Source organism: Aegilops tauschii, chromosome 5, assembly GCF_002575655.3.
Source record: "Aegilops tauschii subsp. strangulata cultivar AL8/78 chromosome 5, Aet v6.0, whole genome shotgun sequence".
In the NCBI taxonomy this organism is placed as follows: Eukaryota; Viridiplantae; Streptophyta; class Magnoliopsida; order Poales; family Poaceae; genus Aegilops; species Aegilops tauschii.
This window is the reverse complement of record NC_053039.3, coordinates 366,752,525-366,776,707: the sequence shown is the minus strand read 5'-3', so window position 1 is coordinate 366,776,707 and position 24,183 is coordinate 366,752,525. Positions and strand designations below refer to the sequence as shown.

The 24,183-nt window shown below is 45.3% G+C and overlaps 1 protein-coding gene across 1 annotated transcript; it reads right to left on the bottom strand.

The window, feature by feature from the left end:
* Positions 1-17,632: 17,632 nt before the first annotated feature.
* Positions 17,633-19,653, bottom strand: LOC109763252 (acyl-[acyl-carrier-protein] desaturase 4, chloroplastic-like). The gene is made up of 2 exons (XM_020322100.4): positions 19,518-19,653; positions 17,633-19,430 (listed from the first exon to the last, which is right to left on the bottom strand). The coding sequence occupies exons 1-2, from the start codon at positions 19,577-19,579 to the stop codon at positions 18,269-18,271; spliced, it is 1,224 nt and encodes a 407-aa protein (XP_020177689.1). The 5' UTR covers positions 19,580-19,653; the 3' UTR covers positions 17,633-18,268.
* Between the last annotated feature and the right edge of the window lie 4,530 nt (positions 19,654-24,183).

The following is a 24,183-nucleotide window of genomic DNA, read 5'->3' as shown; positions in this document are numbered from 1 at the left end:
CTTCTCCTATCGACCCCCCAGAAAAAGAAATAAAACTATTTACGCGGGAAAGCTCCCAACAAGCAAAAGAAGAACGGGAAGTCTTTTTGGGTTTTGTTTTTAATTATTACTACAGCAGTATGAAAAGCAAACTAGCTAAAAGCTACTACTAATTTTTTTAGTTTTTCCTAAGGTTTTTCAAACACACAAGAAGAAAACATAAAAAGGAAAATAAACTAGCATGGATAATACAATGAAAGAGTATGAGCACCGACAACTAGAAATGAGTGTGTGAACATGAATGTAATGTCGGTGAGAAATACGTACTCCCCCAAGCTTAGGCTTTTGGCCTAAGTTGGTCTATTGCCATGGCTGGCCTGGCGGATATCCGAAGTTATAGCTGGGGTCGTACTGTGAAGAAGCCTCGGATTGCCACTGGTTATAACATATCTCCCCTTTGCATGAAATTCAAAGAGAGTAGGAGCAGGGAGGACAATATTGACGGCGTGACGCATGTCTAAGATTAGTCGGTACTGGAGAGGCGGTTCATTCCTCTCAACAAACTAATGGTGAACCATGGCATTAAAATCCAGATAAGAAGGAGGCAATTCCATATCATAATCACGAATAGGTATATCAAGAAAATTAGCTAGACGGGTTGCATAAATTCCACCAAAGAAATCTCCATTAATTCTATTATTATGCAATCTACGTGCAACAATGGCTCCCAAATTATAATGTTTATCTCCTAACACAGCACTCCTGGGAACACTGAGGTCAGGGACACACATGTGACATGCTTCATCCTTACCATTTATGCACCTACCTATGAAAAGAGAAAAATAATGTATAGCAGGAAAATGAATGCTCCCTACGGTAGCTTGTGTTATATCTCTAGACTCCCCCACAGTTATACTAGCCAGAAAATCTCTAAACTCAGATTTGCGAGGTTCACTAAGACTACCCCATTGTGGAAATTTGCAAGCAGTATTAAAATCCTCTAAGTCCATAGTGTAAGAATTTTCATAGAGATCAAACATGACAGTTTGAGAATTGCGTGATGATGAAAATTCAAACCTCCTCACAAAGGAATCAGTGAGATAGTCGTACTGACGGCACTTATCTGCCTCGAAGCTCACAAGATTAGCGTTACGCACATATGCGTTAAATTCTTCCTTGATTCCTGCTCGATCCATGAAATCCTCTGAAGGCCATTCACAAGCCCGCACTTGAGCTTCCCTTGGAGGTTCATCGTCCGCATCGCGTATTGCGGGCCTGGGCCCTTGCTTCCTTGAAGGACCACCTTGGTACATTTTCCTAAACATATTTCTTCCTCTGATTTTTTTTTTTGAAAATTTTAGTAACTTCAAATAAAAGTGAACCAAACTCAATAAAATTGATAGCAACTACTCCCACAAGTGCCTAGAGACTATATCATGCATTAGAACTACTTGGAACCATATAAATTTGACATGCAAGCTCAAGAACAGGGTCACCTAGGCAGCAAAAATTTGCAATGAATAAAGCACTAGAACAAAAACTAATTGGACCATTGGAGGAGTCACATACTAAGGAACAATCCCCCAAAGCAGTTTTGTGAGAGGTGCTTTGAGCAAGGAGATAGAAAATCGCAGCAAAATGAGCTAGAACTCGTGCTTGAGCTGGTTGGTGATTTTTTTGGGAGGAAGAAGGAGTGTGTGGGTGCTGGAATAAGTGGAGGGGAGCAACCATGGGCCCACGAGGCAGGGGGCGCGCCCTGGACCCTCGTGGCCAGGTGCCAGCTCCCCCTGCTGTGTTCTCAGTGCCAGATATTCTCAAATATTCTAGAAAAAATCATATTTTAATTTCGGGGCATTTGGAGAACTTTTATTTTCGGGGTATTTTTTAATTGCACGGGTAAATCAGAAAACAGACAGAAAAAACTATTTTTGCTTTATTTAATCTAAATAACAGAAAGTAAAAGAAGGGTACAAAAGGCTGTGCTTTCTAACTTCATCCATCTCATGCTCATCAAAAGGAATCCACTAACAAGGTTGATCAAGTCTTGTTAACAAACTCATTTCGATTAACATGAAACCGGAGAAATTTCGAATAACACTATGTTACCTCAACGGGGATATGCACATCCCCAATAATAAGAATATCATATTTCTTCTTGACAGTAGGTAGAGGAAATTCAAAACCTCCAATGGTAATCGATGGAGTTTTTCCAATAGAGTTTATACTATGAACTTGAGGTTGTTTCCTCGGAAAGTGTACCGTATGCTCATTTCCATTAACATGAAAAGTGACATTGCCTTTGTTGCAATCAATAACAGCCCCTGCAGTATTCAGAAAGGGTCTTCCAAGAATAATAGACATACTATCGTCCTCGGGAATATCAAGAATAACAAAGTCCATTAAAATAGTAACGTTTGCAACTACAACAGGCACATCCTCACAAATACCGATAGGTATAGCAGTTGATTTATCGGCCATTTGTAAAGATATTTCAGTAGGTGTCAACTTATTCAAATCAAGTCTACGATATAAAGAGAGAGGCATAACACTAACACCGGCTCCAAGATCACATAAAGCAGTTCTAACATAGTTTCTTTTAATGGAGCATGGTATAGTGGGTACTCCTGGATCTCCTAACTTCTTTGATATTCCACCCTTAAAAGTATAATTAGCAAGCATGGTGGAAATTTCAGCTTCCGGTATCTTTCTTTTATTAGTAACAATTTCTTTCATATACTTAGCATAAGGATTCATTTTAAGCATATCAGTTAAACGCATACGCAAAAAGATAGGTCTAATCATTTCAGCAAAGCGCTCAAAATCCTCATCATCCTTTTTCTTGGATGGTTTGGGAGGAAAAGGCATGGGTTTCTGAACCCATGGTTCTCTTTCTTTACCGTGCTTCCTAGCAACAAAATCTTTCTTATCATAACGTTGATTCTTTGATTGTGGGTTATCAAGATCAACAGCAGGTTCAATTTCTACATCATTATTATTGCTAGCTTGAGCATCAACATGAACATCATCATTAACATTATCACTAGGTTCATGTTCATTGCCAGATTGTGTTTCAGCATCAGAAATAGAAATATCATTGGGATTCTCAGGTGTGTCTACAACAGGTTCACTAGAAGCATGCAAAGTCCTATCATTTTTCTTTTTCTTCTTCTTAGAAGGACTAGGTGCATCTACATTAGTTCTCTGAGAATCCTGCTCAATTCTCTTAGGGTGACCATCAGGATACAAAGGTTCCTGAGTCACTTTACCTCCTCTAGTTGCAACTCTAACAACAAAGTCATTATTCTTACTTTTTAATTCATTGAGCAGATCATTCTGAGCCTTAAGTACTTGTTCTACTTGAGTGGTAACCATAGAAGCATGTTTACTAATGAGTTTAAGTTCACCTTAACTCTAGACATATAATCACTCAAGTGTTCAAGCATATCAGAATTGTGTTTCAATTGTCTACCAACATAAGCATTGAAGTTTTCTTGTTTGACAATAAAATTATCAAACTCATCTAAGCATTGGCTAGCAGACTTATAACGAGGAATATCACCTTCATCAAATCTATAGGGAGAATTTACCTTTACTACCTGTGTCGGGTTATCAAGACCATGCGTTTCTTGAACAGGCGGTAAATTAAGACCATGTATTTCTTCAACAGGAGGTAAATTCGTAACATCTTCAGCTTTTATACCTTTTTCTTTCATAGATTTCTTTGCCTCTTGCATATCTTCAGGACTGAGAAATAGAACACCCCTTTTCTTCGGAGTTGGCTTAGGAGTTGGTTCAGGAAGTGTCCAATTATTTTCATTGGTCAACATATTATTCAATAGAATTTCAGCTTGATCAACAATTCTTTCCCTGAAAACACAACCAGCACAACTATGCAGGTGGTCTCTGGAAGCATAGGCTAGTCCATTATAAAAGATATCAAGTATTTCATTTTTCTTGAGAGGATGATCAGGCAAAGCATTAAGTAATTGGAGAAGCCTCCCCCGAGCTTGTGGGAGACTCTCTTCTTCAATTTGCACAAAATTATATATTTCCCTTAAAGCAGCTTGTTTCTTATGAGCAGGGAAATATTTAGCAGAGAAGTAATAAATCATATCCTGAGGACTACACACACAACCAGGATCAAGAGAATTAAACCATATCTTAGCATCACCCTTTAATGAGAACGGAAATATTTTAAGGATAATAGTAGCGGGTTTTCTCATCATTAGTGAACAGGGTGGCTATATCATTTAATTTAGTAAGATGTGCCACAATAGTTTCAGATTCATAGCCATAGAAAGGATCAGATTCAACCAAAGTAATTATATCAGGATCAATAGAGAATTCATAATCCTTATCAGTAACAAAGATAGTGAGGTAGCATAAGCAGGATCATATTTCATTCTAGCATTCAGAGATTTTTGTTTTAGCTTAGCTAATACTTTCTTAAGATCACTTCTATCATTGCAAGCAAGAAAATCTCTAGCAGTTTCTTCATCCATAACATAGCCCTCAGGCACAACAGGCAATTCATATCTAGGGGGAGAATCTTCATCATCACTTTCATCAATATTATCAGTTTCAATAATTTCATTCTCTCTAGCCCTAGCAAGTTGTTCATCAAGAAATTCACCAAGTGCCACAGTAGTATCAAGCATAGAAGTAGTTTCATCATAAGTATCATGCATAGCAGAAGTGGCATCATCAATAACATGTGACATATCAGAATTAATAGCAGAAGCAGGTTTAGGTGTCGCAAGCTTACTCAAAACAGAAGGTGAATCAAGTGCAGAGCTAGATGGCAGTTCCTTACCTCCCCTCGTAGTTGAGGGATAAATTTTAGTTTTCTCGTCTTTCAAGTTCTTCATAGTGACCAGCAGATATAAATCCCAAGTGACTCAAAGAATAGAGCTATGCTCCCCGGCAACGGCGCCAGAAAATAGTCTTGATAACCCACAAGTATAGGGGATCGCAACAGTTTTCGAGGGTAGAGTATTCAACCCAAATTTATTGATTCAACACAAGGGGAGCCAAAGAATATTCTCAAGTATTAGCAGTTGAGTTGTCAATTCAACCACACCTGGATAACTTAGTATCTCCAGCAAAGTATTTAGTAGCAAAGTAGTATGATAGTAACGGTAACAGTACCAAAAGTAATATTTTTGGGTTTTGTAATGATTGTAACAGTAGCAACGGAAAAGTAAATAAGCGAAGAAAAATATGGGAAAAGCTCGTAGGCATTGGATCGGTGATGGAGAATTATGCCGGATGCGGTTCATCATGTAACAGTCATAACATCGGGTGACACAGAACTAGCTCCAATTCATCAATGTAATGTAGGCATGTATTCCGAATATAGTCATACATGCTTATGGAAAAGAACTTGCATGACATGTTTTGTCCTACCCTCCCGTGGCAGCGGGGTCCTAATGGAAACTAAGGGATATTAAGGCCTCCTTTTAATAGAGTACCGTACCAAAGCATTAACACATAGTGAATACATGAACTCCTCAAACTACGGTCATCACTGGGAGTGGTCCCGATTATTGTCACTTCGAGGTTACCGGATCATAACACATAGTAGGTGACTATAGACTTGCAAGATAGGATCAAGAACTCACATATATTCATGAAAACATAATAGGTTCAGATCTGAAATCATGGCACTCGGGCCCTAGTGACAAGCATTAAGCATAGCAAAGTCATAGCAACATCAATCTCAGAACATAATGGATACTAGGGATCAAACCCTAACAAAACTAACTCGATTACATGATAAATCTCATCCAACCCATCACCGTCCAGCAAGCCTACGATGGAATTACTCACGCACGGCGGTGAGCATCATGAAATTGGTGATGGAAGATGGTTGATGATGATGATGGCGACGGATTCCCCTCTCCGGAGCCCCGAACGGACTCCAGATCAGCCCTCCTGAGAGAGATTAGGGCTTGGCGGCGGCTCCATATCGTAAAATGCGATGAATCTTTTTCTCTGATTTTTTTCTCCCCGAACACGAATATATAGAGTTGGAGTTGAGGTCGGTGGAGCTCCAGGGGGCCCACGAGGCAGGGGGCGCGCCCAGGGGGCAGGCGCGCCTCCCACCCTCGTGGACAGGGTGTGGGCCCCCTGGCCTTGATTCTTCTGCTAGTATTTTTTATTATTTCCAAAAATAATCTCCGTGAAGTTTCAGGTCATTCGGAGAACTTCTGTTTCGACACAAAAATAACACCATGGCAATTCTGCTGAAAACAGCGTCAGTCCGGGTTAGTTCCATTCAAATCATGCAAGTTAGAGTCCAAAACAAGGGTAAAAGTGTTTGGAAAAGTAGATACGACGGAGACGTATCAAGTACAGTGTTGCAAATAGGAACAAGATGCCCACTAATACCACATCTACCGCAAACAGCACGAGGACAGCACATGGGAACGTGCCCTGGTTCTTTGCGAGTAAAGCAAACCTCAGCGCCACCCACTAGTCGGGCATCATTCCTTCTTCCTGGAGTTGGTTGGCGGCGATCTTGTTGTAGGTGCGCATCTTGTTGGGGACGAAGATCACGCTGTCCTGGATCCCCCGTGGCCGCATTGCCTTGGTTGTTGTCTCCCCATCTCTCGACTCGGCGGCCGTCGCTCTGCGTCTCCATGGCCGCAGCCTTCCACCTTGCTCGATCTGACGCCCGCGCGCCCTGATCCATGTTGGTGGAGACCTGGCCGCCCTCCTCGATGTCGCGCGTCCACACCATGTTGCGACCGCCTCCACCGCACCCACGCCCGACTCCCCGCCCGAAGCGGCCAGCGCCTCGGCCGGCCCGGCCCGCTCCGAAGCCATCTAGCCGGTGGCCGCGATTCTCCGATCCTCGATCTGCCATGGGAACGGGCGGAGTAGCTCTTGGTGGAGATGCGGCGACCTGGGCGAAGGATCTACGGTCACCCCCCGCCTTCCCCTCCCACCAGCCGAACGATGGGGAAACCCTAGGTGCCAAAACCCTAGGCGCCTCCCAGAAGTGGAGAAGAAGTAGATCGAGATCTGGAATGGAATGTGGTGGGTGTGGAGGCCGGGAGGGATTTATCCCCTCCGCAACCCTAGCCGCGTGCCATGTAGCCGTCGGCCCCACCTGGCCCGGGCTTGCCCCACCTCCTGGTCCTGCCATGGCGCGCGTGTCGGGTGCAGGCCCGAGAAGTCCAGGGTCCGCGGTCCGCTGCGGTACATGGGGCGCACCTAGCGGTAAACGAACGCGCCCCACAACCACCGTCTCAGGCGTGACGGCATCAGCGCACGTCGCCGTCGTCGAGGATCGGCGGCCATGGGCGGCGTGAGGGGAGAGAGAGGGTAGAGAGGTCAGGACCGCCATCCGGACTCCTGCCCATCCTAGATGCGGTGGCAGTTCCTACATAAACATAATTTTCACAAACTCCACGGTTTGGGCTTCACGGAGCTGGACATCCCTCGCTCCACCGATTGCGCTATGTGAATCCTCCGCTTCGTGGAGCTGGCTCCATGGAGCATTGGAGTTCGGCCCAGCTCCTCGCGTGGAGCTGGCGGAGCAGCCGGAGAGCTTCCGAACGGGTCCTGAGGACCTCTCTGCATCATCTCAAAAGAAAAAAGGACCTCTCTGGGACGCGTGGTGGGGTCTTAGTGGCTTGGGACGAGCTGATAGTCATGCTCTCAAACCCACACTACCAGACTAACTCGCTCACGGCGATTGTGAAGGCTCCCGAAGCAGCGGAGTGGTGGCTAACGTGTGTTTACGGGCCTCAAGAGGACAGGAATAAAGTGGAGTTTCTCCAAGAGCTTGTGGATATTAGAGAGTTTCATGCAGGACCATGGTTAGTGGCTGGAGACTTTAACCTCATTGCAAGGCAATAAGACAAGAACAACGACTTGATCAACCGGAGGATGTTGGGCAGGTTTCGAGCCAAGTTGAATAGGCTCGAGTTGAAGGAGATGTACTTGAATGGTCGCAGATACACGTGGTCAAACGAGCGGCAGAATGCTACTCTGGAGAAGATTGATCATGTGTTCGTCTCAAACGAGTGGGATGAGGCGTTTCCGACGTGTTTCTTGTCAGCCCTGGGCACAACGATTTTGGATCATTGTCCTTTGATGTTGGACATGAATGTGGAAATAAAAACGCACAAACGCTTCCGCTTCGAAGCTTTGTGGGTTAAGGCGGCAGGGTCCATGGAGACGGTGCAGGCAGCGTGGGAGTCTACCCCCCGGCATCAAATGACTACCTTACGCTGCATTGCAAGCTTAGGGCGACGGAAAAGGCTTTGCAGAAATGGAGTGACCGTTGGATTCGGAACGTGAAGCTGCAGATTGCCATTGCATTGGAGGTGATAACGCGACTAGATTCGCTATGGAGTCGCGAGCTTTGTCTCATGCGGAGAGGGAGCTGCGGAAATGCTTAAAGCACAAACTATTGGGGTTGTGCTCGCTGGAGCGATCAATAGCAAGGCAGCGTTCTCGGCTGCTGCAGCTGCGCGAGGGGGATGGTAACACAAGGCTGTTTCACCAGCAGGCTAGTCACAGGCAGCGGAAGAATGTGTTGCGAGCAGTCAGGTACAATGGGCAGATTTACTCGGGCCAGGATGAAGTGGCATCGGCGGTCGATGCTTTCTACGGCAGGACGTTCGGTTCGTGTGAGCCGTAGCAGGATACGATTAACTTAGATGGGCTCAATCTACCACAACGGGATATGTCACAACTTGAGGAGCCATTCACAGCGGAGGAAGTGGAAAAAGTGATTAAGGCGATGCCGATGGACAAAGCGCCAGGGCCGGATGGCTTTACGGGGAGGTTCTATGCCACGTGTTGGAATATCATTAAAGTGGAATTCATGTGTGCTATGGATTGTATGCATCGGGAGGATATGAGAGGCATGGTTGCAATCAACAGATCGTTAGTGTCTCTGCTGCCAAAGAAGGATGGAGCATTGGATGTGGGCGACTTTCGACCCATAAACCTTGTACATGGGGCCATAAAAATCTTCGAAAAGGTACTCTCGACAAGGTTGGCCGTGGAACTCCAAACCTCGTGGGGAATCATCAAAGTGCGTTCGTCAAAGGAAGATCCCTTCATGACAACTTCATGCTAGTGCAAGGAATGGCAAGGCGGCTACACGCATTGAGGAACCCGGCTGTGCTACTTAAGTTGGATATTCAAAGGCATTCGATTCGGTCCAATGGCCATTCTTGTTGGAAGTCTTACAACTATTCGGTTTTGGTCACAAGTGGAGGGCTTGGATTTGTGGGATTCTTGCCACGTCGACTACAAAGGTGATGGTCAATGGCGAGCTAGGAGAAACAATATACAACTGCAAAGGATTGCGGCAAGGCGACTCGCTGTCGCCAATGTTGTTCATTCTCACGATGGAACCACTGCAACGTATGTTCGAGGCTGCTGTGCTACGACGGGTAATGGAGCCCCTGGTAGCGGTGGGCATGAGGCAGAGAATGTCGATTTACGCTGATGATGTGGTCCTTTTCTTGAAGCTGAAGCAAGTGGACTTGGCAGCATGCAGAGCAATCTTTTCCATGTTTGGGGAAGCTTCAGGCCTACGAATCAACATGGCCAAGTCGTCGGCACTACCCATTAGATGTGATGAGTACACAATGGCTTGGGTGAGCCAGGAGTTGGGATGTCCGGTGGCATCATTCCCTATCAAATACCTTGGCTTGCCTCTTTCCCTAAGAAAACAAACGGCAGGACAGTTACAATACTTGGTGGACAGCTTGGCAAATCGTCTGCCAAAATGGAAGGCAGCGCTGATGCCAAAGAGCGGGAGGTTGACCCTGGTGCAGTCAGTGTTGTGTGCTATGGCAATACATGCGATGATGGCACTGGACCTGCCGACGAAGACTATTGCGGCCATGAACAAAGTATGCAGGGGATTTCTGTGGTGCAAGAGGGCCGAGGCAAATGGAGGCAATTGCGCGGTGGCCTGGGAGGCGGTGTGTGCCCTGAAGTGGGCAGGAGGTCTGGGGATCCCCAACCTTCACTGGTTGAATGTCGCAATGCAAGCGAGGTGGCCGTGGCTGAAAGGGTGGATGGTAACAGACCATGGAGTGAATTCACTATTAAAGTGCCTAAGGAGTCCATGCAACTGTTTCGGGCAGCAACTAGAGTCGAGGCTAGAGATGGAAGGAATACCTTGTTCTGGGAGGATAGATGGCTGGATGGCTTGAGGGTGCAGGAGCTGGCACCGGAAGTGTACAAAAGGATCCCACCAAGAATCAGGCGAGGAGCAATGCTTGGTCAGATCGCAGCTAGTGGAGAGTGGGCACAACATGTCGGGCCGGACATGGACGAGACCACGTTGCCGCAGTTTCTGGAACTATGGTCGACAGTAGAAGCTTGGGAGCCGCGGGTTGACGAGCAGGATGCGGTATCTTGGTCCTGGGAGGCGCATGGCCAGTTCACCGTGAGATCGGCATATGCGAGCAGGTTTTGGGGACGTGAGGTGGTGTCGACATCGAAGCTGACTTGGAAATCTCGGGCACCGTTGGAATGTCACTTCTTTGCGTGGTTGGCCCTCAAAAATCGGTGTTGGACCTCGGACTGGCTAGCAAGGAGGGGTTTGCCGCACCAAGACACGTGCCCATTTTGTGATCAAGAAGAAGAAACGATAAGCCACATTTTGCTCACGTGCGTGTTCGCCAGAATGACTTGGACGCTTGTAGGAGAGGCTCTTGGCTGAGCAGACTGGAAACCAAGCCAGGATGACACGCTTGGGGAATGGCTTTGCAGCAGAAGCGCGGATGGTGAAACGAGGATCAAAGACTTACATACAGTGACACTACTTGTAATGTGGGAGCTTTGGAAGCATCGCAATGCCATCGTTTTCGACGGCAATTCCCCATCGATCGAGAGGCTCATCCACAAGGTGAAGTCTGAGGCCAAAGTGTGGGCTACGGCCGGGCTAATCAAGAGGGAGTTGGACGGTTTCCAAGGTAGATTGTATAGGTGGGCTATGAGGGAGGAGTAAGATACGTGTGTGTAAGTGGAGTGGGTGCGCGCTAAAAGCCGCATAGACATGTAACATGTAACTTGTGATGGAGGCTTTCTTTACCTTTTTTCTTTAATATATAATATGCACACTCGTGCATATTCGAGAAAAAAGGACCTCTCTGCATGCATGTTTGTTACTTCTCATGGCATGGCATGCATGGATGGGTCCGACATAGGGATGCTAGGGGCTTACCGCATATCCCGCGAAACTAGTAAATCGTTCATTTCTGGCTGGAAGATTAACACTAAACTAGAGATGAATTTGTACTAGGGTGTAACCCACAGACCCGTCCGCTCTATATGCCTGGTCCGGCATGCATGACATTCAACTAGGCTTCCTCGATGGATGGATTCATGGAAAGGGATAAATGCATGCAACACTTAATAAATAAACAAAGACTAAAACAAACAAATACAAAATTTAAAAACCAGAGCATAACTTTTTCCTAACGTAGAATGAACTACCAACATTGTTATAACTCCTCCCAATCCATATTATTTGTCGCTCAAACGGATGCATGCATCTAGACAATTTCAGTGCTAGACATCTGTTTGTGGGACAATTAATATGGATCGAAGAGAGCTAAAGAACAAAACAAGCGAAAAAACATAAATAAACAATGACATACAGGGGGCAACTACTTGATAGGCCGCCAAATTTTTTGGGGGGTATTCAGTCAAATAGCGCTCCATCACTCTCTACTACCTGGTCAAGATCCATAGGCTCAGCCGCCTTTACATTTTTTTGCGAGAACACTTGTATTACTCAAATATCAATGTCTTTACAATCATCATGGGATATACCCAAGACCTTCTCTGGCCCAGATCCCAGCCAAGTCATAGTTCGCCCCTCAAATCGAGCAAACCTAGCCAAACTATCACTAGCTTATTCCGGACTCTCATAATATGAGTAACACAAGTTTGTCTAAGACGCATCAGCAGTCTTATTTCATTAACCAAAGCAGCATAAATTGAACGATCAACTTTGCCAGAGGATACCATAGACACTGCCAAGCTGGAATCCGATTCGATAACAATAGGCAAATCGGAGCGTTGTATAGCCAGCGATAAACCTTCCATGATTGCACCTAGTTCTGCTTCAACCACATCTCTGCAAGAAAATAGCGATCTGCAGGCCGAAAAAATAATCCCTCCACTGGAGTTTCGGAGAATCATACCAGTGCCCGCAAGATCACTATCAACAAAGGACCCGTCCGTGTTTAGTTTTACCCAGCCCTCGGCGGGGGGTTGCCACTTACACACTGGGCCAGCACTCTGAATCTCCCTCACTTCTCTAGTGTGATCAAAAGTCAGGTATCCCTTACCTTTAGCCACATCCATACCATGGTTCATTTTGATCCCCACTAATTCATCCAAATATCTTCTCAGGAAATTCACGGATACATCCATGTCCGGGGCCGGTTTATGATGTATGATTTCATTCCGCACGTACCAACTTCTCCAGAAAATGAGCAAAACCCATCACCGATCAAGCTCACTTAGGGAGTCCAGCGCATGGAGAAGCCATTCCCTCCCATTGGGCACAAAGGATTCGATCACCGGCAACCTCCATACCTTCGCCATCTCCTTATACAGATCCCTCCCCCGCTGACATCTCGGAAAAGGGTGGAAATTGTCCTCTATCTCTGTACCGCAAATCGGACAGCCGCTCACAAGCTCAAGCCCTCTTTTGTTCTTGTTCTTCCACGTAGGAAGAGCGTCTGTCGCCAGACGCCATGCAAAGTTACGGATCGTTGGAGGAACTGCACTGTTCCAAATAAGCTTCCAACAACTCCTTCCTCCTGAAGCCGAGTTACTGGACGAGGCTGTGCTCGCTCCGTACAATTCCTGAAACGCAAACTGATATGCTGACTTTACAGAAAAAACTCCATGTCTCCCAGGGGCCCATGCAATCACATCCTCATCCAACCTTGGCGAAGCTCGAATCTTCAAAATCTCAATCACATCAATTGGCAGAAAATACTGTTGTAATAGCTCCACTTTCCAAGACCCATTTGCATTAAGCAAATCTGACACGAAGCGAATTCGGCATCTGCCCTGCAACGAGACCGGCTTGAAGGAGAACGGCCTCGGGCCTTTACATTATGTAGACTTCCTATTCCCCCTATACTAATACTAAAATTAAAACAGAAAGAGAAACAAATTATGAAGTTTTCTAAGGAAAATAGAATTAATGGCATTAGGTATATTACCCTTTAAGACGAAAGATTTTTTTAAGATAATAAGGACAAAATTTGCACACAATTTACAAATAAACTACACCTTTTTATAATATGCAAAAATAATCATATGGTAGTGGAGTATTCACAAAAATGAAGTTTTCTAAGAAAGAATGAACTGATGGAATTGGTGCTGCCCTTAAATAAGTTATAAAATAATAAAAACACAAAACAAATGATGACAGAAACTAGCATATAGTTTGTACTAGAATTTGGACTTTTTCAGATGCAAAAATAAGCATATAATAATGTAATTTTCACACTCTAGTACGATTTACACATATTGTATAATACATATGTGTATACTTACACACATCCAATGTTGACACATACACATAAAAAATAGAAAAAATGAATAAGAACACTTGGTAAACAATAATAAAGACTAAAACAATACAAAGCCTAAAAAGGACAAAACGAAAAATATATTCTAAGCTACTATGAACTATGAGCATTGGTATTGCCCTAAAAGAAGAAGAAAAAACATCTAATAAACGCTGCTAAAAAAGGCACATAATTTGTGCTGAAATTGCACTGTTGCACAATATGCAAAAATAAGTATAGCATAGTGATATAGCATAGTGCGATTTTTAGATAACAATATGAATTGCATACAGGTTGCATCAAACTAGAGTATATATGTTTATGTTTTATCTAGTGTTTAATTAAAAAAATCATATCTCGACATGTCGAAATTGAACGTATCTCACATCGAGGATGTCTTCTCCTGCACATGCTCGGGCCGAAGCACACACACACACAACATACACAAAAGTCACGCACAACACCCGCACATGCAAGCATGTGCCACACACACACAATCTGGCACATAAATTTATTTTTTGGAAAAACAGACTAAATACTAGTAGAAGAAAAACGTGACTTGCCCAAAAATAAATTTCATGCAACTTGCATATAGCAGAAGTGATAGACTACTATCCTCCCAAAAAAAGTGATAGACTACTCCATAGGAATATAAATAAACTATTTCATTTGGCAGTGTGGACGTCCTCGCCGGCTCGGTCTCTTCCTCGGATCATGTTTGGCCTCCCCATCCGGTCGTCGGTCTTGGTGAACTTCATCACCGGTGCTCGCTTATGCCCCTGCTCCCCTCCACTCGGTGTATGTCCACCTTCATGGCCCCTCTTCCACGGCTTAGGCGACGGTCAATCTGGTAGCATTAGAATGGTGTCCTTGTTGTATGGCGATGTTGCGCCTAGGCTTGTGCAGTGGTGATGTCTTATAGTTGGTCGTTGTTTTGTCCCTATGGTGCTTGTGCGCCAGTCGTTGTTGTTGTAATGGTTGTCGAGTTTGGGTCGTGTTGTAGTTGAGTACTATTCAGGATCTTGCAAGGGATGTGTCGCGGGGATTACGCGGAACCACTCATGATTTGAGGATTTTGTGAAGGCAAGGCATGTGCGGATGATTTAGGTATGAGATTTCACACGATTTGTTTAACCAGGTTTGGGCCTTCTAGATTAGGAGTAATATCCTACTTCTGTTGGATGTTGTTTATCGCTCCTCGTATGAAGGATTTTTACAATGGGTGGGTGAGGGGAGCGGGGGTGATGGCCGAGCATCTCGAGAAGCTTGTGTTTTGTGATCTAGTTGTCTTTTTTTGTCCCTAGATTTCTTGCCATCCTCGCATTATATGGGACGACAGGGGTGTGGAGTACTTGTGCACCCCAATGCAATAACTAAGCCATAATAATGACGTTACTAACAGAATTAATCCCAACGCCATAATGTTGCCGTGAAGGCGTTGTTGGTACAGTCTATATTGATTGACCACATCTGGTCCAGTCAGATGGATGCCGCGGTGTTCGTCGGCGGAACATACTTTGAGATGTCGGGCTAGCCGAGTGATTCTCTTGATGTGGACTCGATCTGTTTGGGCCACTAGGTCGAATCCTTATCATGAGCCTTTCCCGGGGAATCCCATCGTCAATAGCCTCTGAGTCTTTCAAGGTCTTGGGGATGGCGTCGATTCCCTAACCGAGGAAGGTTCTCCTATAAGAACTAAACGAAACATAAGTTGGTTTGCATGAGGAGAGCCTTGATGCACTTTAAAAAGTACCTAAAAAGGTTAGTATTGGAAAGTTTATAGTAAAAGATTGAGTGATACCCAATATGCTCGGTTGGGAGCTTGGCTCGTGGCTTGCTCGGAAGCATACCATTAATTCTAAGTGACTTCCGAAGAACGCATGAGCTTATCCGAGTGGATCCTTGCTAGTTGTAAATATTCAACTGGAAATAAAGCTATGCAACACAAAAGGTTAAAACTCACATAAATGAAATGAAATATTCAATAGATGAACATATAAAAGTGCATTGGTGTATAGGAAAGTTGAAGAGTTCAAGTTATATGGTGCCTTAGGTACTACACATATTAAGCACATGCTACTTATTTCATTCACCTAGGTTCGACAAATAGTAACATTGACAAAGTATAACATTCCGTTGAACAATATGCCACTCTGTCTCCCTCAGATCATTTAACCGCAGAGAATGCCCAGTGAAGTAGTTGATTGTGTTTAAAAAGTCGGAGAGGTGGTAGACACATAAGAATAATAGGAGCAACCCCATTGGACCAAGCTATTAGTAAAACTGTGCAACATCATGTAGCCGAGTTTTTATCATTGCCGGCGAAGAAAAGTACTCTCCAATAAAAGCATCGAAAGACAACATAGGTAACATCTATTTCTTATAAAACAAGATATATGAGAAATGGTGAGTGTTGAGCTACGCGGGGTGCAATGGTTGCATAATAAAAAAATCCTACCTAGCCGAACACTAACGAGCATGCTTAGGAGATAGAGCACGGGATTACCACTGGATGTGCATGCCTCATAGCGGAAATAGGGTTAGAGTAGCATGTCACCGATCAGCCGAGTTGTCTCCTCCTCGTGTAGTCAATCTCCCTTGAACAAGCGGTCGCCAAATTCTTCAAATAAATTTGTCGTAGCGGTACAAGAGCACTGCCTCTAATAGTGTTCACACGTGCAGGTAGGAACAACAGGCAATCGACTACTAGGTAAGTCCACCGCCAGGCCTGGGCGAGTGGAGATTTATAGATGCAACACATGCAAACCCTAGCTGACGCAAGTGCGGTCACCCTATCATGGGTAGCATACATCCACTTATATATAGAAATCAATCATGGGCTCCACACATGAGGCCCACCAAAAATACCCGCTTAGGCCAAGATCCAAGATCTAGTCAGATCACATCCGACCAGAGAAGTCGGATACAACTGAGTGGGTTCCTTCCCTTAAGGGCCTGTTCGGTACGCAGGACTTTTGTAGGAAATAGTATAGGAACTGCAATCCGTAGGAAAGTTTCCCATACATGCGTTCGGTAAGCAGGATTTGGCCACAATTTGGATTCACATCCGGCTTGGACAGTCGGTAGCGACTCCTAGTAGAACGTGTCGACTCCAAGTATCCGATGAAGCTGGTCTAGCGAACATGTATCACGTGTCATATTGGCCTCCTTTCTGCCTCATGATATACGTTGCCCGACTCAAGGCAAAATGGTCATCCTTGTACCAGCTCGACCTCTTTTCTCGACCCATGATGCCAACTACTCAAACCGGATTAACACTTAATCCGAGTCGGATGGCCGTGATATTTCCAGTCGGATCACATGAGAAGCCCTAGATAACATCTCTCCAGTCAGAGGGGCAAATCCTTCTCGGTTGATCATGTCTCTCGGCATGGATTTGGACTAGCCCAAAACCTACCTTTAAAACTACCTAGTTACCGAGTAGAATTTAGTCGACCCTTAGTAGGTTGGTCACCATCCAGGGCACATGTGCGGGCTTCAGGTCTAGGACACATATGCATGTGGTATTGATACTAATAGAGGCCTATCGCTGCATCTTATGGTTGGGTATGTTCAATTTGATAGTTTAACTAAACCCGGATTTCGATTTCTCAAAACCGGCCTCAGATCCACTCGAGTGCATACTATCCGTCTAGCATCCTAACACTACATGGCCAGTGGAACCGAACCATCAACTGTGTTTTATTCTAGTCTAGTTGGACGTGAGTCTGCACAACCTTTACCGACCGGAGACTATTAAAACACTTATCATACAATACATTGTCTTCAAAAATATTTTGACAAAAAACCACGGCCACTTTGCTCCATATTTGTAGAAAACCCCTCAACCTCTCCAGACCAGTCTAATCCTTCGGGCAGTTCATCCAAACCAGAGCAATGAATTTGGGATGAAGCCAAATGTATTTGTAGTGGTAAATACCTAAAAGGGTGTGATATTTCTTTTCCCAGGTTTGTGAACATATATTAGTCTATTTTAGATCCATTGCAACACATGTGCCAGTTGCTAGTTACTGCGAAAACTTGGTTCTGCTAGAGTAGTGCAGCACTGGAGCCTGAGCAAACCAACACAAATAAACTTGCATAGATTACTACAGCTAATTATTTAGCTGAGTTTGCAACTACGTACACAAAACAGAGAAATGCACATGCTGCCTGACGCAAACATTACCATCACTTCACACAGAATCATATATATAGAGTACAAGTGCACTGCATAAACTTGGTTCAAGAAAGAAACACACACACTTTGCATAGTTTGCAGCTAATTAACCTGCTCGACTCAGTGGCTCAACTCCAATCAATAGTACTAAGGTAGCATGCAACAGAACAGAGTACTCGAGACTGATTGCGACGACGATTCCTGCCGCTGCTTGTTATTCATGGCCTTGGAGTTTACTAGATATTATATTATGGACCCCCATGACGTCCGATTGTTCGGGATTTGACCTTGGCAAATCGAATGTTTCTATGGTTTAGTGATGGGAGAACGTTAAGTTTAGTTGATAAACATGCAAGTCTGGGCTCAGTGTATTTTGTGCCAGAAAATTGCCATGCATGTCAACTAAACTTGCTATCCTCGTGTCTCTAGAGTTGCCATCGAACATGTTCGATTTGCCATGATCAAACACCAGACATTTTGGATTTATTATTTCCATATATTATTAGGGGTGAAGTCTAGTAGATGGACCGTTGGATCAGGCTCTGATGCAGACAGACCTGTCGAAGACCCAGCTGAACCTTGCGAACTCGGGGTCTTTCGCGGCTTTGATCGCGCGGTCGTGGGCCAGCTCCTCCACTCGCCGGATCTTGCGCGGCAGCCCGCACACGTACTCCTGCGCGCGCCGCCCCTCGACGGACAGCTGCCCACCGCCGAGGTCCGCCACCTTCCACCTCCGCACGAAGTGCTCCACCATGTCGCCGTAGTCCCTTGCCGTGTACACCCCGGTGCGCTGCGCGACCGCCGAGAAGTGCTCGAACAGGTCGGCGTCGCGGCCGTCGGTCATGAACTGGCCTGGCATGGTGATTTTGTCCCGCAGGACGGCGGCCAGCGCCCGCACCATCCCGTCCGGGTCGAGCTCGAAGAACTTGGCGGCCGCCTTGGTGTAGGCCGTCTCGTGGCGCTTCTCGTCGGCGGCGACGACGCCGCAGATCTTGGCGAGGCAGCGGTCGCCGTGACGCGCGGCGTGCTTGGCGGTGTGAGTATGGGAGATGAAGGTGGCGCGCTCCTGGAAGGAACCGTAGACGATGTTGTGGTAGGGGCTGGACGGCCTGAGCATCTGCATGCCGTTGCGGAGGAGGTGGTGGACGGTCCGCTCGACCTGGCGCATGTCGACGCGGCCGGAGAGGTAGAGGTAGCGGTTGAGGAGGTCGCCGTGGCGGTTCTCCTCGGCCGTCCACCCGCGGATCCAGCGCGCCCAGGGCAGGTCGCTGCAGCCCGTGTCGTCGCTGCAGCCCACCACCCGGTTTCCCACGCACATGTACGTCGGCAGCGCCTCCTCCGTCACCATGTTGCCCACCAGGCACACCACCACGTCGTCCGGCACGCCGGAGGCTTGGGCCTGGAGCTCCTCCGTCGTCATCATCATCATCGACGGCGGCTGCTGCTGCTCGGCCGAGCGGCCAGCTGAAGTGAGGGAGAAGCAGGGGAGCAGGTCGCTGGGCTGCCACGCGTCCTCCACCGGGGTGAGCAGCGGCAGCAGCTGCTTCTCCACCCACCCGCTCAGGTTCAGAGTCCGCGCCACCTCCGCCTCCGCCTGCTCTTGCGCCCGCGTCCCCGTCACCGTGTTGTCGAAATGAGCTGTCGCGGTGGGCTTGCAGGCCCATCTCCCAGCTCTTGTCGCAACCCGGCTCCTACACCTGCATGCATGAACGATTCCATTTCATTCGCTTGCTCATCACATCGCGTGCATATGTGTGTGAGGAAGAGAGCTTTCGTGTAAGTACCAGCTTGGATGGGCCTGTGCCGGCATGGCGAGACCGTGCGGGAAAGACATGAGCATGCTCATCTTCTCAGTGCTGCAAAGGCAAAAGCTTCACTGACGATGCTGTATTGCAGGCAACGTATTGAGCCCGTGCATGTTTGCTCTGTATATATGTGCACCTACAGAACGCAAGGAAACTTAGAGTTGCAGTTGAAAGTGTATTTACCACGGAAGAATCCACCCCCGGTCCCCTCGTGGAGATCGGTGCTGGCTCTATGACTCATATAATATGTTGGCTATAGATTACTACTAGACTGGCTATAGCGTTAAATGCTTGCATATGGGGAGAGGTAGAAAGAACACAACCGTGGGAGGGGGAAGAAGGGAATGTATCCCGTGCACTCGTACTTGTGGTGCTACCTATGCATTGGATGCCATAGAACATTTTAATAAATCTGAAAAAAATCTAGCACATTAACACAACATTAATGTATGATGTCACAAAAATTCATATCAAAATTTGAAACATTGTTTGAGATACAAAAATAATAAATTTGACATCAGTGTGATAATGTGTCAAATCTAAAGCTCAAGTTATGTTATTACTATTCAGTGTTGAATTTGTCATTTTTTTCGAGTTATGTTTCGAGTTTTGACTTGAAATTTTATAACAACCTACATTGATGTTGTGTGAATGTGCTATTTAAAAAAAAATTATTTAAACAATTTAAAAGCGCAACGTGAGTCTGGTGCACCGGATATTTTCCCGGGGAAGAAACGCCGGCCTTAAGTTATCACTAGCACCCGCTCCTTTCTCTCTCATCCATTATCTTCCTTCAGCTCGAATGAATAGCTTGCAACCAGCTGACTAGGACCTATTATACTTGCTTTAAACTAATGAAAAATCTTCCCAATTGAATGCATACGAATACTGTGTGGGCTCATTGTGTGAACACAAATTTGGTCAGAGTGAGGAAAGGGGAAAAATTACTATTTTGACACTCCTAAGGACATCTCCAACGTGAATTACCAAAACTCCCGTAAATGTCCCGGCCGAGCGGTTAGGACACTTTAGCCATCCAACGTGGATCTCCAAACTGGTCCAGACCGGCCTAGATGTTCGAAATCCCACAACCCGACACCAAATCACGGGAGCTCTGGGGAAGTGTGGACATCTGCCGCATCAATGTCCGACACCCTGGACCAACAAAAAAAAGACACTTAGAGCTCGCAAAATTGGCAATCCCCCATTATTTCCACGGCAAATCATGTGCTCTCCGCCCCGTTAGCTACCACCCAGTCTGTTCTGGACCGTTCCACAGTCCGCCGCCTCCGCAATGGATCCACCGGAGCTCATCACGAGGTTCTTCGTCTCGCTGCATCATGAGGTTATTTGTCTCACTTGACCCAGAGCCCAGTCGAGCGACCACATTCGTACAACGGCAAGAGTGGCACATGATGGAGAGGGCGAAGAAAGAAGGCGGGTGTGGCCACTCAGGCTGGAAGTCCTCCTACACATCGGACTGTCATGCTAGTTATGTAAGGGAATCGCCACCCTGGCCTGTCCGGTACAAGCCATCGTACTACTACACCGGCCATCTATACGGTTAGCCTGACACACAACAATCGCCGCAGGACTCTAGCGTCTCCTTCACCTTCGCCTCCAGCCACCCTCCATTATACATCATCGACCTCAACAACGCCTATTTGTTCACATAGTTGCAGGCGTTGGTCCGGTCATGGTTTCACAGAGGAGCCTTCGTCCGATGGTGCTCGATCACTGTTTGGCGGTATACCTCTACCAAGCTCGGCGGCGGCCACCAACGAGGCAGTGATGAACACGATCCACAACTGCGGCAACCGGAAAGATGAACAAGTCAATGACCACTACAAGTCGCAGCTGGAGCAAGAGACGTTGACAGACATCGAGCAGTCGGTCGTGCCTGATGTGGATGCAAAGAAGAAGAGGGGTTGGTCGTACTCAAACAAAGATGATGAATTGTTTTGGTGTGGTTGGGCAAAAGTGTTGATCCGCTTCAAGGCACAGAGTAAAAAGGCACAACTTTTCGGCAAAGTGGGTATGATTTCTACCATGAGCAAAATCACTACGACCCCTACGATTAGGAAGTGATCCATGATCACAATGAAAAGTCTCTAAGCCATCGACGGTACACTATTCAAAAGGTCGTCACCAAGTTTTGTGGTGCATATTGATACGTCTTCACTTGTCTATAATTTGTTTACCGTTTCATGCTATTATCATATCACTTTTACGTATATTTTTGCAACAAATTATATTATTTTTATTTGGACTAACCTTTTAATGTAGTGCCAAAGGCTAGTTTCTGTTTACTTTGTTTTGGGGTTTTTAGGTGAAAAATCACAGAGCCGGAATGACCTGAATTTTTTTGTGGATTTTTATAGAATATATCTGAATTTTTGGCGGAAGAATCTACACAAGGCGACGCCCGTGGGCTCCACATGGATGACCCGCAGCCTAGTGCCCACCTGCGCCATGTGTCCATGTGGGCAATCCGTATGTCGGTTGGAGCTCTCATTCGGTCGCAAGGAAGCTAATTTTAGGGGGAGGGGGGACGTGTTAAAATTTCATCCGGATTGGAGTTACGAAACTCCGGCTATAAAAGAAACGGTGCTCGGTATCAGAAACAGTTCCAGAAAGTCGCAAAAATAGGGAGAAACAGAGGGGGGGGAGCTCCAGTCTTGGAGGGGCTCCCGCCCTCCGGGAGCCATGGAGGCCAAGGACCAGAGGGAGACCTTTTTCCCATCTAGGGGAAAGGCCAAGCAAGAGAAAGGAGGAAGGGCGCCTCTCTCCCCGTCTCTCCCAGTGGCACCGGAGCGCTGCATTGGGAACCATCGTGACAACAATCATCTCCAACAACTTCGCCGCCGTCATCAACATCTTTCTTCCTCTGCGTGCAGCGATGTACTCTCTTACCCCGCTGTAATTCCTACTTAAACATGGCGTTTAATGTTGTATATTATTATTCAATGATGTGTTGCATATCTATTATGTGTGAGTAATTTCTTTTTGTTCCATTAGTTAATTGTGATATGCTCTGTTTAATATGAGTTGTATGTTATTATGGTGCTATCCTATGGTGCCCGCTATCTCGCATAAATGTGCGAGATTCCCATTGTAGGGTGTCCAGTATGTTAACGGTATGCTTATGGTGGGTGAGTGACAGAAACTTAAACCCAAGTTCGTGAGTTATTGCATATGGGATTAAAGCGACTTTTAACTTAATGCCATGTTTGAGTTTTACCTTACTGAATCTTTGGTAGTTGCGGATTCTTGCTAGAGTTCCAATCATAAGAACATATGATCCATGTACGAAAAATATGTTAGCTTAGGTCTCTCCCTCATAAGTATGATGACTATCACTATAGTTTCACATCCAATTGCCTACGGACAATCCTTTTCTTTATTGTTCTTCCACAATTCAGCAACTAACTTTTATTTTTCCAAGTTCTTTATTATCTTGCAAAGCTACCTTTTTATCCCCGCAAAGTACTTCTAGTTTATTCTCGCAAAATAGTTTATTTCTTGTTTCTAGGTAAAACAATCGTTTAGTGCGTGTAGAAATGTATCAGTGGTTGATAGAACTTGGGAGAATTTTAATTCTACCTTTAGCTCCTCGTTGGATTCTACACTCTTTCTTATGAAAAGGCTACAACTGATTCCCTACACTTGTGGCTATCAAGACCTTTTCTGACGCCGTTGCCGGGGAGCAATAGCGTGGGGTGAATATTCTCATGTGTGTGTGTGTGTGCACGCGCACTTGTTGACTTTATCTCTACATAGACTTTATTTCCTGTTCTAAATTGTTCTCTATCTTTAGTTATGGGAAAAGGACAAGCACTAAAAATATTAGTTGTACTTCCTACTCGTGAAGATGGGAAACCTCCTAAAACTCTCGAAGTTGGTTATGTGTGGAACATTAAATATTTCTTCGATAATCCTGGCAATCCCCCGTTCAACATGGTAATGGGATACACTTTGAATCAAACGGTTTTTGCGGGTTTTAAGAGGCATATTTTTTTCTTTTCTGTGTTTTTTGTCAGTTTTACTAGTCTTTCTTTATGTGTTTTTTAGCTTTTCTTCTTTCCTGTTTTGTTTTCTTTTTTACTTTATTTTAGTTTTTTCTTCACACTTTAATTCATGCATATTTATTCGAATTCATGAACATTGAAGAAAACTATGAACATTTTTTAGAATTCATGCACATTTCTTTGAATTCATGAATATTTTTAAGTTCATATACATTTTTAAAGTCTGAACTTCTTTAAATTTAGAAACATTTTTTTAATTCGTGAACATTGTTTAAAATTCACGCACGTTTTTAATTTTTTTTGTTTTTTTATTAGCAAAAATAAATAAATCTAATGTTTTTAAAATGGGAGAATTTTTATTTAATAAACTTTTTTAAGTAGCTAATTTTGCTGAGTTAGCAGTGAAGCAAGCGGGGAAAAATGTTAAGTGGGTGACCGAACATGGAGCCGTGTTGAGCAAGGTAGAGCATCATGGCCGGCCCATGTGAGTGTTCTAGCAACGATTCCATGGTTTCAACGTGGAATAAGAGCTTACAAGGGGCTCACACAATCACCACCGACAGACACCAAGACCAAAACGTGCAAGGACATGACAATCATATACTCCCTAACAAGTT